Source organism: Thalia democratica, chromosome 8 (genome assembly GCF_965202585.1).
Source record: "Thalia democratica chromosome 8, ktThaDemo2.hap1.1, whole genome shotgun sequence".
Taxonomy (NCBI): Eukaryota; Metazoa; Chordata; class Thaliacea; order Salpida; family Salpidae; genus Thalia; species Thalia democratica.
Window position 1 is genome coordinate 49,855,201 of NC_139172.1, and position 15,973 is coordinate 49,871,173.

Here is a 15,973-nt window from a genome sequence, read left to right on the forward strand (position 1 = left end):
TGTGTACTCTTTAAAATGTTTTGTTTATAATAGCTAAATTTAAACAGTTTCAATATATACGCTATTGGCTTAATGTAAATTTTCTTAACCTAGCTTTATTAAATTTGGCGTGTAGATTAAACTTCGACAAAAATTTAATACATGGCTTAATTATTACTATGTTTAACTGTTTTACTTTTAAATGCAAATTAAAAGTCGTAATGTATTAAGCTAATTGCGATATCGATTGAAAAAATTGAGCTGAAGTAACTTGATACTTGGCTATTGTTTTAAATAAGTTTGAGAAAAAGGAGATAATACTAAGTTTGGTTAAAAACCAAATAACTATTCCAATATTGTGTTACTGCGCAGCATTTATGAATTTTTTTCAATAAATTCCAATTTGCTTATTGATTATATATCAATATTAATAACTAACTAAAATTACTATCTTAAATTTTTGAGTTTACTTGATAATTGTGTTTGCATATTGTATTTTCCAAATTGATTTACAAATAAAATTTTATTTCCATTTGCTGTTGTTGCTTCTAATACTATAAACAAATTTTTATTTGTAAGATATTATTTTATCCTAGACCATTAAATACATTGTGATTTTTAATTGAAATTGTGAAATAAGTATTTTATTAGTACAAAAAGTTGTTCTTGAAAATATTTGAATTAATTGCAGCAACACATTAAAGCAAATGATTAAAACTATTTGCACGCTATAGTTCACTTTAATAACTAAAATATGACCAATATTTAAATAAGCTTGTTGTAGTTTTAAACAGAAAATAAAGTACATGTTAAAAGTTTGACTCTACTTAGAATTTACTTTGTATTAACAGGCAACGGAATTTTTTAATATGTAGTAATTAAAAACTTGTTTGATAATTAAAATTTTTTAATCATTATAAAAAAAAAACTTTTAGTCGTAATTTAATTTAAAAAACAGTTGATTTATAGTACAAACACATTGATGTATTTATAATATTCAGAAATGCTGTAGTGCTAATGTTGTTTTAGTGCCGATTTCCATCTAATTAAAATATTTTAGTTCAAAACCAAAAATATTCGTAGGTAATTTTTACATATAATCATATAGTTTTATACACATGAATAAGCGAAATTTATTTATTTTGGAGAAATTTCCAAATATTTCCGGTTTCATTTATTTAGTTTCGCCTTTACTAAACGAAACTAGAACTTTTGGTAATAAAAGCTCAACTAAGCTCAAGTTAAACAAGAGAACAATAAATTTTGTTTGACATATATAGTTAGATTAAATTTTCCAATTACAATATAACTTTTTATAATCATAAGGTCAAAAGCATGTTTCCTTTTAAATATTTACTTTGAATTTATTAATTTTCGGATTTATTTTGTTTGTGGCTAAAGATATGTGGTATTTATTTTATTTTGAAATCTAAGTTTACTTTTTATTTCACAGAGCTATAAAAAACAAAAAAAAAAAAAACAGTAGTATCGTTTTGGATTAACTTAAAAAGCATATATTAAAAAAGTTTAAATAATAAACTAAAATTGCTAAAAAAATATTTATTTGTACCAACGTACATATTTTTTTATCTGTCTTAAAAATGTTTATAAAATTAATAAGAAGTTTGTTAAATTAAAGTGTTTTTTTTTTATACATTGTTGTTTATTTTTTTTTATAAAAGATACCCGATACCCAATACATTTTTATATTTTCCATCTAAATGTAAAAAAGAAAGTTTTTCTTATAAAATAAACTTCTTTTAATTTTTTTTTGGAACTTTCTTGAATAGTGTTTATTAGTTCACACATTTTCAAATGATACTTAAGTCTTGTAATACGAAAACGATTTTTCCATAATGCAAAAAAAAAAAAAGAAAAGAGTGTCGGATATATTTCCAGACAACTTCTTGAAATTAAAAAATATTGTTTTTTTGTGTTTTCTACAGTAGAAATTATAGTTTTCATCTTTTAAAAAAATAACAGTTTATATTTCTAAAATCTAACGTCAAATTTTTTTAAACTCTTTTTCAAAAAGTAAAAGCAACAGCTGATATAATTTTAGGGGATATTTTTCAAAGTAACACTTAGAGATTACAATTATTGTTGCAAGAACCCGTCAAAAATGAACTAAATTATTTTTCAAGTTGCAGCAATAAATTAACAAGTATATGTAGTCTTAATAGAACTATTGGTAAGCTTTAAATATAAGTTTGTTAAATAATGCATTAAATTTTTTTTTTGAATTTTTCTACTCACTTTAATTTCATTACTTTCCAGTTGAAAAAACTAGTAGACCGGTGCTTTCTATGTAATAAAGTTAAACGACATCACAATGTATTAGTGTGTATTTATTATTTTTTATGTCTTTATAAAATAACAAAATGTACAATAATAAAAAAATGAGAGTTTCGTTTGACCTCGATAATTATGTGTAACTGTGATTTCACAATACAATAAGCTCTCCACAAAAATATTTAATTTATGCTGATTATAATCTTGTGTTTGCTAAGTACTTTTACAAAACTAGACCTTTCGTTTAAATCTCCAACTAAGCCTAAGTTAAACAAAAAATCTTTGAAGTTTAATTGAATTCCCTAATAACTATTGTAATTTTGGTCCTTTTATACTTTTCTTGCTAGTTTAATGATGTAAACTTTGAACTGTTTGACATTTATCAATTCTTTTATGATACTTTTTTATCATAATTTATTTAAAATGAATTTTATGATGAGACCATGTTCCTCAATTTTCAACACAAATACAATTACGAAATTTTTACACAGTTTAAAAAAGTATAATTTTTTTTTGCAGAAGACTTTATGATGCAAAAATGTAGATTATATTTTTTTAATAACATTATAATTGATATTTTGATGTTAGTATTAATTAAAAGTTATATACAGGGTTGCCACTTTACCTGGAAAAACCTTGAAAAACCTGGAATTCGACAATTTAGGCAAAAATAACCTGGAAAAACCTGGAATTTGAGAAATTTTGAAAAAACCTGGGAAAACCTGTAATTTTTAATAATTTTAACATTTTCAGTGCTAAAATTTCAATTTGACACAAAAAATCTATCATATAAATAAGATTTTTTTTGTTATCATTAAAAAATTTTTCATTAAAAAACTCATTTAAAGTAACTTTATAGCATATTTTAAATATTTTTATAATATTTAAGACAGTTTCTTTTATAGAAATTAACTTAAAACTAAAAATAGATCCAAAAATGTTTACTTTTAAAAACCTGGAAGAAATTTGGAAAACCTGGAAAAAAGTTTGAAAAAACGAGTGGCAACCCTGTATATACAATTATTCAACTGATAAATGATTTTTATTGGAAGCACCAGTATATACCGAAATAAAATTTTTATAATATCTAAATATTTAACTTTTAAACTACTTACAAATTTAATTAATTCTTAATCAGATTTTTCACCACAACAATGTTGCGACTGATTCAAAAACAAAATAAATATTTCATTTTGCTTGATAACCTTTTTGCAAAATTTCCACCTCCATTGACAGAAGGTTTATGACGTCACAAGGGTTCGAGAAACGTGTAATCAAGCCGATTGTGACGTCACAAGAACAATTGTTTTGTGTTTACACGCTCGAATTAATCAAGTTCAAACAATGGGTTGCGCTTGCCCTCAAAAACACGCAATTTGTGACGTCATAATGCGAAAAACAAAGCGTTTATGTTTTGCTGGTTACAATCTGTTTACTGATACAAATTGAGTTTAAAAACAAAACTAAACAAAAAAAATCTTTTGTTCCAATTTTTATGTAAGGTTTTGGTATAATTTATTTTTTTAAATTGCTAGAATTAAATTGCTTGTTAAGCATTGTAACATGTAATTTTTTATTTAAACTGATAAATATATGATTCTATAACGTCATATTGTAGTATTTATAGTCATTTGAGTTTTGTGACGGCTGTAATCTATCTGCACAAACTGAACAAGTTCAAAGCCATATGTTAAACAAATGCAAATATATATTTTTTATTTAAATGCATGTGTTAATGCCGTCATATTACAACGAGCCTACAAACCATAAGTATTTAGTTCATACTAATTACAATTTGTTTACTCATAAGTTCATTAAAAGTTTAAACAGAGCAAGTAAGCCCTTTTGAGCCAAACTATTACAAATTTTCATTTTATAGTTTGTTTATTTATTAGCTTATTTACGAATTATATTGCCAAAGTTTTGTGTTAATGGATGCACTACTTTTCTTTAAATTAAAACTGCATTTGTCAGTCTTCAGAACCTCATTATACATCTTAAAAGTTCATGCTGATTAAAATTTGCATACTCACAAGTTCATCAAAAATTTAAATAGAGAGAGTAAATCTTTTTGCCCAAACTATAAAAAGTTTTCAATTTTAAAAATAGATTATTAGCTTGTTTACCATTTAAATTGCCAAAGTTTTGTACTATTGGACCCACTTCTTTTTTGTCTGATTGCTTTTTTTACTATTAGGGTTATTAGAACCTTATATTTATATGGTGATTGTAATCTGTTTACTCACAGAAAGCGCAAATGTGTTTGTGACGTATGCAGATGTGTTTTTTGTTTGAACTTTGCTGCTACGTAGTAATTGGCGCGAAATACTTTCGTTTTTCAGTAATTCCATGTGACTGTGTGAGTTACAATGAGGTTCGATTGCGTAGTTTTTAATCAAATAAACTTATATTGTTGTAGAGATTAATAATTCAAATTTTAAAATTCCAAAAATGCCTTTGTTGTGTTTGTTGAATTAAAAGAGTTTATTAACATATACCAATTATGATGTTTTTCAATTGCGTACTTCATAAATCAAATAAACTCTAATCTAGATCAGAAATGTACTAGGTTTGTTTTATGAATTCCATACATTTAACATTTTAAACTTTTTTGTAAACAATAGAGTTCATTGAACTGTATTAGTTATTATTTTGAAATAGGTTTTTTTTTTTGAAGACTTTTATAACTTTATAATTTGTAGGAAAATTTTTTTCAAATGTTATTGAAAAGATATGATTAAATTTTGATGATGTTTCTACCTGTTTCAATAAACTTGTGAAGGTATATGCAGTTTATAAAAAAAAATTCATAAAAAAAGTATTTTAATTAAAATAGTTAATTCAACATTATATATTTAATTAATAGTTCTTAATTTTTCACTTGTATTATTTTGTTTTTATGGCTAAGTCAAAGCATTGTATTTGTTATATCTTATTTAAAAACTTTAAGCTTTTAAAACAACTTTAGTTTTAAAATTTTATATTTATTACCATATATATGTCAAACAAACATCCAAATAATTTTTAGTTTGTACTTTCAAACTTTATGCTTTGTTGGTTTTTATTAATTTTATTTGTTTGCATAGTAGTGTGTATTAGAAAATGAGACATTTTACGTAATTGCCTAATATACTACCTATTCATAATTTAGTATTCAAATAGAATAAATTGAAATACTGTCATCTATCATTTTATATTCCGATTTTTATTTCAACTTTTATAAGTTGATCTGTATTAACAAGGTTTGATCATACCAATTAGATCATCAGACCACAATCTAACCTAGTAAATTTGTGCTTGTCTCACGGCATATAAAAGTCCATGCTTCGTTTGTGTAGATTTTGCCAATATTTTTGTTGATCTGTATAAAATAATTTTAATAAAGGTTTTTTAGCCTAAAAAAATAAATTGTTTTGTTTACAAGAGATACTTGTTTAGTATTGTTACATTATGAATAAAGTTTAAATATTGTTCAACATTTTTTTCATCTTGTATCGTAACCCTTTTATTCATTTATTTAATTACATAAGTTACACATAGAATTTAACTACAGCCTTAAAGATATCCCTTTGAACCAATAAAAATAAGATACACATAGTTATCATAAGAAAAGTTTAAAATATTTTTTAGTGTTTAGAAATATAATATAAACTTTAAACTAACTTGTTAAAATGTATTTCAGTCTACTAGAGTAAAGATAAAAAAACAACTTTTTATTTTTCGTAAGATTAAAAGTAAACAATAAAACTAACTATTTAATTATACATTAATTGTTAAAATATGATATTTTAATAATTACACAACTCTTTTGTTGTGAACAACAAAGACTTATGAAAACAATTATATAATTGAAATTTGTTGTTTTAGTACTAGCTCTTTACACATTTATTGAAAAGATATCTTATATCTGTAAAAAGTATGGTAAATATCAAAATAAGCACAGTCAGGGTTTTAAAATAACTCTTTCAACAGTTATTTTTCAGACTACAAAGCCTGCAAATTTGTTTGTGTATAAAATTTCTAGGTATTTAGACTAAAAATATTAAAACTTTTTATTAGTTTTTTATTGTGTTGTTAAATATGTAAGTCAAAACACCTTTACATAACGATAACCTAGTACTTAATGTTTAAATAAACAAACTTTTATAGTTATTACAACACTTATACTATTATTTAAACTTTATACAGAAAACTTGCTCTATTTAGTTAATTATTTCTGTATACAGTTTACATATAATAGTTATGGCTATTTCGCCAATTTTTTAATTAGAGTGACTGTCTTACAATAAATTATGGTTATTAATTTACATACACTACTAAGAAGTTACCTTGTAATAAACATTACAATCTTTTCTTTATTAAGACATAGTATTTCAATGAATTAAAAAAAAAACTATACTATCTGAATAACTTACCTTTAAAAACGTTATAGACTACTAAATTTGCAAAGATACAATGAAAGTAAAATTACTTATGTTAAAATAATAAAATTAAATAAGAATAATAAGTGAATATAACTAATAAGTTTATTTAAATTACAGATAATTCAGCAAGAAAAGACATAATGATAGGAATATAAGTAACATTAGCCTGTATAGTAATAATAATAAATATATTTGACTAATTTAATTCATATATCTTGTACAAGCCTACAGACAACTCGGCAAGAAAATATTATGATGGATATATCACTGGTTTTGGCTTGCATAATAAACGAGTTATTAAACAAAACATATTGAAACAAGTTATTTTATTTACAGATAATTCAGCCCGCAAAGACATTATGATGGGCATATCGCTGATATTGGCATGCATAGGTTTGTCGTTCGCCTACCACGTTCAAAGACAGTCTCAAATGTTGAAAGAAAGAATGGACCTCAAAATGAAAGATTTGCAGCTCAAGTTGGACGAACAAACCATGTCATGGTAAATTAAAGTTTATATTGTTTTAATAGTAAATTTAAAAGTTAATATAACTTATCCTTAAAATAAAATACTATTTGCTTAAGTTAGATCAACAAACTATGAGCTGGTAACTTAATTTAACATGGTAACATGTTTATAAATTGATAAATTAATTGTACTTACGTATAAAAATGTTTTTAGATTATTAAATTTGTTAGTTCTTTTTATGTGATATTTTAATTAAATGTAGCTAGTTTTACGCACTTGAAAATGAGAAATTTGTGACATGTAAACTATGAGTATCTTTGTGGTGTTTGCATTTTAAGCTTTAATTTACGACTTTTATGTTTATTTGCTTGTTAAACTTTATTTTAAAAAGTACTTCTATAAAAAAGAATACTAAAAAAAATTAGCAGGTAAGATTGTTATAACTAGAACACAAACGAATGGAACCAAAACATTTTTTGCTTTTTAAGTTTGTAAACTTTTTCCAAAAATCTGAATTACTATTAAATGTTGATAAATTCAGGAAGTGTCCTCTTGAAAATTTAAAAAAATGCGTGGTCCACTCAACTTAAAAACATATTTTCTTTTTTGTTTTGTACACAGAAACTTTTCTTGAACCCTTGAATTGACTTATAAGGTGAGGATTTTTCAAGATGTTAAAATATTTTTTTTTATCTCTATACTGTTTTTACTTTGCAACTGATAATTTAAGAAGCAACACACTTAGTAGATAATTAGTTCTAGTGTTATTTTTTAAAGTTACTAATGTTTAATATTTTCTTTTAGAGTTTGTAAATCTTAACATTCAAGTATATAAAGTATTTTTTTACTATCGTACAATAATACATAGTGAAAATTAAAACTTTTCTTTAACAATGTTAAAATGCTAATCCTTTTTTAAAAAGTCAATGTGTGTTTGACATTTTTCTTGAAAAGTTTATTTGTGCTTGAAATTTTAACAGCTGTTGTTTTTATGGCTTGCTTTTATTTATTAATTATTTTACTAGGGATTTACACACTGCGAAATAATTATTAAAGATTTAAAATAAAATCATTAAGTAAATTCAAAAATAAATTTATTTACTGCCATTTAAGAAACAGCTTTGAAAATTATTTAAAATATAAAGTTCAATGTATAACTTAATTGATAAAAACCTCAGATTTTTTAAATATACCATTTCAAAAACATAGTTTATACCATTAAACAGACGAAACATAGTAATTTTAAAGAGTTGAAATATAAAATTCAACACCCCAACTAAAAACAAGCGGTCACCCTCCAACGTAACTTGAACACTTTGTTTTTTTAATTTTTGACTGTTTCACTCATAAAAATCCTGAATTAAAGCAAAAGTTTGTCTAAACTTAGTTAGCAATTTCACAAAGTTTAAAAAACAAGTTCACCTTTTGAACCAGTTGTTTTGATTTGTAGCTTGTTGAAGCAACGTCAAGTTTTACATCACAGTAGTTTTATTCCAAGTTTCCCCTTAAATGAAAACTTTTTCACTTACAAATGCACTGGGGTGCTTTAATCGATAAAATTTCACTCTAAAGTTGTGAGAAGACAGGAAGTTTTGTTTGTAAATTTCTACTTGTCTTATTTGATTTTAACAACAATTTTGGACGATATTGGCAATTTTTTACTGGTTATTTGTTATGTCTGGGCTTAACTTGTGTAATTGTTTGAAAAATATTTTGAAATATATTTCAACTTTTTAGTCGACTTACTAGTCTTGTTTAACCACAACTTTTAAAAGTTTAGAATTACACAATAATGTTTATTTCAGTAAATTTTTTGTTGACAGTAATCCTTAAAATTACTTGTATTCTAAATAATTTTGTTTTAAAAATAAACTTCACTAGTTTTATAATATGTTAGATTCTACCTAACTTTGAATGATTTAAAATTAAATAGCATTTTTTTTTTCATACTACAGCAAGTTGTTTATCGGAAATAACCCCTAAAATATTTTTTTAGTATTTTTTGTGGTATTTAATTTTGTGTGAGACTTGCTTGTGCAGTTTGTTGGAAAATAGTTTTGAAAATATTTTCGATCTTTACCAGTTATCTAACTTGGAAATTTTGTGTTGTTTAAACTTCAGTTGTTAACCACTTTTTGGAAAGATTTTAGTTATACGACATTGAACTTTAAAAAGCTGTTTTTACAATTAACTAAAAACTCTATCTGCGTTTTAAAATGTTGATATTGGTTTTACGTTACTAGTTTTGCCAACACTGTACTTGTTTTTTTATAATAATGTTGTAAAGTTGTTTTTTAGATAACTCTCTACCGTAATTGAAAAAATATGTTATAATAAAAAAACACTATTATATCTTCAATATTTATTTTATTTAGTTTTATCTTTATATTTATTTATTGAGCACATTTTTATAAAGCGGGACTAATCAGTATTTAACAAAAACTACTTGTACAGTGTTATAAAAAGTTAATTACTTGCGGTTAAATGTATGTCAAAGTTTTATTAACTGATAAATTCGATAATCCACTTAATACTTTAACCTTTATGTCTAGTTGTGTATATTATTTAGCTGATTCAAGTCTTTATATTTTGATAAAGTTTACAAAATATTTATTTCTAGTACATTGTATTCAGTTTAAACATATGTCTAAATGCCAAAGTGGTTCGTATGAAATTAAAAAAATTGTGTTAATTCTGATTCTTATCTACGAGAAAAAACTAATTACTAAGTATTTTTATTTGGTTTTGCTTTATGCGACTAAATAATAATTTCAACAATTCAAAATGTCTTTTATAAGTTTAAAAATGTTTAACTTTTATGTTTTTACGTATGATTGTGAAATTTAGTTTTATTTTGAAATTACTTTATATAATAAATAAGTTACTATAAATTTAACATGGCTATATAAATAGTTTAACAATGTCTTCCATTTTTAATTAATTTACAACCTTTAATTTTCAGGATGGATATAAATGCAAATTCCGGGTCACAAAAAGACTGTGATGAAGTTAGTTTAATTTTCAAACTATAGTCTGTTAATGAAAATATAATATAATAAAAAATATGTAGTATTACTTAAAACTTAGTAAAAAAACAACACCAGACAATAAAGAAGTTATAATGCAAAAAAATAGTTATAAGTTTTAGATAGAAAGTAACAATAAAAACAATTTCTTTTAATTAAAAAAAAAAGACATTATCTTTATTTAACTTTATGTTAATAATATACGTAAAAATTTTTATATAGGCATTTTTACATCGTCATTGGCTTGTAATGCATACAATATAAAAGACTATTTTTTACAATAACTAGTTTGCATAATAAACTAAATAATGTTGGTTTTACTTTTAGATAGAAATTCTTTTCAATAAATGGCGTTAAAAGATCAAAAACATTTGAATTGCCTAAAAATGCTTTGTTTATAAATAAATTAACCTTAAGCTGCATAACTCAAACTAATGTTCTTTTAGTAATCTGTTTTTTTTCCTTAATAATTGTTGCGAATAGCATCTAAACATTTTTCAACAATTTTTTTAAATGTGAAATAAAATCTTCACAGCAATCAGTGTCTTCGGAGTCTTCTCTCCAGACGCAAATAGAAGATCTTCAGGAGGAACTGAACAAAACGAGATTGTGCCTCGAAAAAGCCGAAGATCAGTTGAGATCCAACAATCAGAACGTCATACCCCCTAAACTTATAGTGTATTTGAAAGTGAGTTGAGTTAAATGTTCAGAATTTCGTTCTATTTCCTAAACTTATAGTGTATTTGAAGGTAAGTTGAATTAAATGAGGTAAACAATTAGAGTTTTATTAAAATATAGAACGTCATTCCTCCTAAACTTATAGTGTATTTGAAAGTAAGTTGAATCAAATGTTCAAAATTTCGTTCTATTTCCTAAACTAATTGCTTGTTTGAAGGTAAATGTTATACTTTTTAAAATCAGAATGCTGTATTATAATTTAGATCAATCAGAATGTGATATCTCCTAAATTTATTTTTGTTTGAAACTATTTATATACTTTTTGAATTGATTGTGCATATGAAGGTAAATTTAAAGAAATAATTTATTTTTAAAAAGTACTTCTTATTTTGATTGTTCTTTTTAAGGGATAAATATTAAGCTTAATTTTATTAATATAATAAGAATGTCACAACCCGAAATTCATGGTTTATTTGAGAATAAAGTAAAGTCGCTTGAAATAAATGTTATATTCGTGTATTTAATTATTTTAAATTTTGTGTAATTATATCAGAATGCGATTCGTCTTAAGTTTACTTACACAGTTTTCAAAACATTTGCAGGGTTGCCACAAACTCAGGGAACTCAGGGAATCTCAGGGAATTTTCAAACTGTAGAAAATCTCAGGGAAACTCAGGGAATCTCAGGGAAACTCAGGGAATTTTGGCATATTTCTTTTAACTCAGGGAAACTCAGGGAAGTTTTGATTTTTTCTCTAAATTTCAGGGAAGTTTTTGGAAATCTCAGGAAAATTTTTTTCTAGATCTAGAATGAGGTTTAGTTAATCCAGTTTCAATATTTTGTTCAAAAGCAGTAATTTTTATTATTTAAGTGGTTATTTAGAATTTTTTTAGCCTTGCGGCTAGTTCTTCAATATTCTTAGTATTAACATTGTAGTTTTTTTAAGTTTTAAATTTATATTTACTTAAGTAAAATCAAACAGTTTAGAGAAATGAAAGCTGTTGTTAACTATTTGAGTTTTTGAAAACAGTTTTTTCCATAAATTTAATACAGAAGCATACACATACAACCTTCCTTTTATTATTAAAGAAGAAAAATAAGAATGAGGTATTAATTAGATTTGTGTTAGAAGAGAATTTTTTTTTTTAAGATTTGAAAAATACTCAGGGAAACTCAGGGAAATTTAAGGTTACTCAGGGAAATTTTTGGTCACTCAGGGAAGATTTTTTGGCTCAAAGAGTGGCAACCCTGCATTTGATTAAATCAATCAACTGAATAAAAACTGCAAGTAAAACAAGTTTAACAACCAAACTTAAAGTTTGCTTACGAAAAAAACTATTAGTTTTTTTTGACAAGTTAAAAGGCACAAAAAACCATAGTTAGCTTCATATTTAATTTAGCCAGTTTAAATTAATTATACAAGTTTACTATATAATGAAATATAAATAATGTATAATGTAAAACGCATTTCGGAATTAGTTCAAGCTTAAATTTGCATCTTAGCGTAATTTATAAACATCGAAAATCCCATACAAACCTATTTAGTGTGCCGAACTTAATTAGGCTAATTCAGCTGACATGAAAGAAAAAATGTGATAAATAATTAATTCATTTGCTCATCGGTTCTAAATAATATTTGTACTCATATGGAAGTACATGTATTTAGAATCCTTTTGGTTGCTAGTTTTTGAATAAAAAATAGTAGTTTTATAATTACTTAGTGTTGGCATTACCTATTATTGAAGCTTTATTTAATTTTTTCTAATATAAAACAGTAAAAAAAAACAGAATATAAAATCTTAGGTAGTGTAGAGTGATAGTCATTTATATTTATAATTTTTAAACTTTAAACGCTGTAACCTGTATATTGATAGTTTTACTCAGTCTAAAATTTTCATTTAGAACACAGACTAATAATACATGTCTAAAAGTAATAGTTTTGAACATATATTGTTATTTTTTTTTACAGGAAACATACAAGATGGAGCAAGAACATTTGGCGAGGCAACACAAAGAAGCTAAAGAACAAGTTGATAAAGCTCAAAAACAAGTAAGTAAAATATAAAAAAATAAAATAAAATGTTGATAAAGCTCAAAAACAAGTAAGTAAAATATAAAATAAAATGTTGATAAAGCTCAAAAACAAGTAAGTAAAATATAAAAAAATAAAATTAAATGTTGATAAAGCTCAAAAACAAGTAAGTAAAAAATAAAATAATAAAATAAAATGTTGATAAAGCTCAAAAACAAGTAAGTGAAATACAAAATGTTAAATTAAAATGTTGATAAAGCTCAAAAACAAGTAAGTAAAAAATAAAAAATAAAATAAAATAAAATGTTGATAAAGCTCAAAAACAAGTAAGTAAAATATAAAATAAAATGTTGATAAAGCTCAAAAACAAGTAATAAATAAAATAATAAAATAAAATGTTGATAAAGCTCAAAAACAAGTAAGTTAGATATAAAATATATAAAATAAATGTAGAAAAAGCTCAAAAACAAGTAAGTGAATATAGAAAATAAAATAAAATGTTGATAAAGCTCAAAAACTGTTTAGTAAAAAATAATAAAGTTAACTAGTTTAAAAAAAGGTCAAAAACAAATAATTAGTAGTTAAAATAAAAAGTTCTAAAACTTCAAAAACAGGTGAATATTTATTTACTAAAAGAAGCTCAATAACGATTAAATAAAATATTAAAAATTAAATAAAATATTGAAAAAGCTCAAAACCAAGTAAGTTAATATTAAAAAGTAATTTAGTAAAAAATATTTAAAATAGGTTGAAAAAGTTCTGAAAATCAGGTATATAGATATTTTGAATTTTGATTGCAAATTTATAAAGATGAAGTTGAAAAAGTTAAAAAAACAACACTTATAAAAAATAATGATTAAGTATATAAGTTAGTTGTTGTTAGTGAAAAAATCTGACAAACAGATAATTTATACTAACTTTTTTCTATCTTAATAACGAAACGATAAAGGTAAAAACAAAATATGTAATTCCTATTTTAATGTTATAATTTAAAACTAATTACACACACAAAAACACGACATGTCAAAGTAGATTGTACGTGGGATTTTTAAGGGAATATTTTGTTTTTAATTTGTCGATGTGAAACTTTTAATTGAAAAATTTTTTGATTCGAGTTTTTTGTATGTACAACTTTCGTAGTGAGTGTTCTGATTAGAATATTTTTTGTGGATTTTTTGAGTGGATAAAATATGGTTCTAGTTTTTAACTGGGCTTTTAAACTGAATAATATTTCTATTTAGTTTTTTATGTGGAGTTTTTGAGTGAATAATATTCTGTTTCGTTTAATGTGTGTTTTTTTGTTTTGTTCAAATGGACAGATGTGAGAAATATTGTGTTTTTATGTGATTAATATTATTTTACATAAAATACTAGTCTAACCTCTATGCACAGTATTTTTGTTGCGTCTTAAGTAAAAAGAATAAACAACAATTATTTAATTTAAGTAATTTTGTGTAAACAAGTCTGATGTCTAGTGAAAACGATCGCAAAATTACCAGACGATTTATAATAATATTAAAATTAACTTAGATACTCGTTTAACCTTCGATATTTCAATCATTAGAAGAATGAACAGTTTTATACAAATAAAAAAGCACCTCTTGTGAATACATAGTTTTTATTTTGTAAAGATAAAACAAGCCTTATTATACTAAACGTTTTTAAAGATTACTTTGAATGTTTAAGATTAACTGTTTATTTTATTTTAAAAATCAAATATTTAAAAGTAAAAAAATGTATGTCTAGTTGCTTGAGCAAAAAATTGGGATGTTTGTTTGTAACTATTAATAATAATGATAATATTATTTAATAACAAAGTGCTAATAACATTAAAACTTTGAGAAAAATAGCTTTTCTATACATTATATTTCTATTTATGGCTTATAATCTAAAAAATTTCTTCACGTGTAATCTTTATAGATAAAAGAATTAGTAAGAAAATATTTTATGCTATTTCTGTGGTTTGTTTGAAAGTAAACTGGTTCCTATTTTTACCACTTGTTTTTTGTACTAAAAAAGAATAAAAAATAAAGCAAACGTTCAAATTTGTAATTAAAGGATACTATATAGTTTAAGTATGTGTTTTATGAAGTCAAAATATTTTATAGATTATAATGTGTTAGCTTACTTAATAAAAATTGGTCGCAAATTTTTAGATTTAATAGTTGATTTCATGAAAATATCATTAAAATATTTTCAATATTATTGTTATTAAAAGCAAATTGTTTTTACGTATTCATCCTAGTTATAATAAGTACCTTTTTATAACTGAAGTTTTCAAATTTCAGAAGATTTAAGATCAATTTTGTTTACTTTTTTCCAAACAATTTAATGTGTTTGTTCTAAAATTTATGCAATTTCTTATCATTAAAATCAACAACATTAAGTACTTATCTAACTTTATAAATAAGTTGTTTATTCATGATACTGCAATTATAAATAACCAAAGTTTAAATATTTTTCTCAAAAATGTCAAGTAGTTTAAATTAACTTCATAACTTTTTAAAAAACATAAAATTTGTTTGATTACGCTTAGTTATTGGGTGAAAAGTTAATGGTAATGTAATAGTTAGAGAAGCTAAAAATTATTTTTAAAATTACATTTCACTACTCTATAGGTTATTATAAACTGTATCAACTTAGTTATTAGATTTAAGTATAAAAAATAGTTTTACTACTAATAAAATCGTGTAAATTTTTATTTAATCATATCACGAAATGCATTTAATTACTATTCAACTTAGTATGTTATTTTATCAAATACCTTGAAGTTAATTTTTTTTAAGCTATTAAATTTGTTAGTTTCTATAAACTAGTATAGTATAAATGTTTTACTAATATTTAAAGCTTCAGTTTAAGTTTTTTTTTTTGTACAGTATCATGTTTAATAGTTTGGATATCAAAGATAGCTAGCTGTCTTTATATATTTTAATCTAATGGTATTTATATTTCTAACAAATGTACATGTTTATGTTTTTAATTACAAAAATCATTATGTTTATAAAACAAGAGTTCCACACTTTTATCTTAAAAATTAAATATTTAAACTAAATTTTAGCAAAAATACAAAGCG

At 23.6% G+C, this 15,973-nt stretch overlaps 1 protein-coding gene across 1 annotated transcript in view; it reads left to right on the plus strand.

Annotated features, from left to right (window-relative positions):
* Window positions 1-15,973, plus strand: part of LOC145843287 (uncharacterized) — a 53,134-nt gene that overhangs the window by 22,845 nt on the left and 14,316 nt on the right. The window contains exons 7-10 of the mRNA XM_082950751.1: window positions 7,032-7,197; window positions 10,127-10,172; window positions 10,726-10,878; window positions 12,838-12,918. Of these exons, the coding sequence (XP_082806877.1) occupies window positions 7,032-7,197; window positions 10,127-10,172; window positions 10,726-10,878; window positions 12,838-12,918 (446 nt within the window). The remainder of the gene's footprint in view (window positions 1-7,031; window positions 7,198-10,126; window positions 10,173-10,725; window positions 10,879-12,837; window positions 12,919-15,973) is intronic.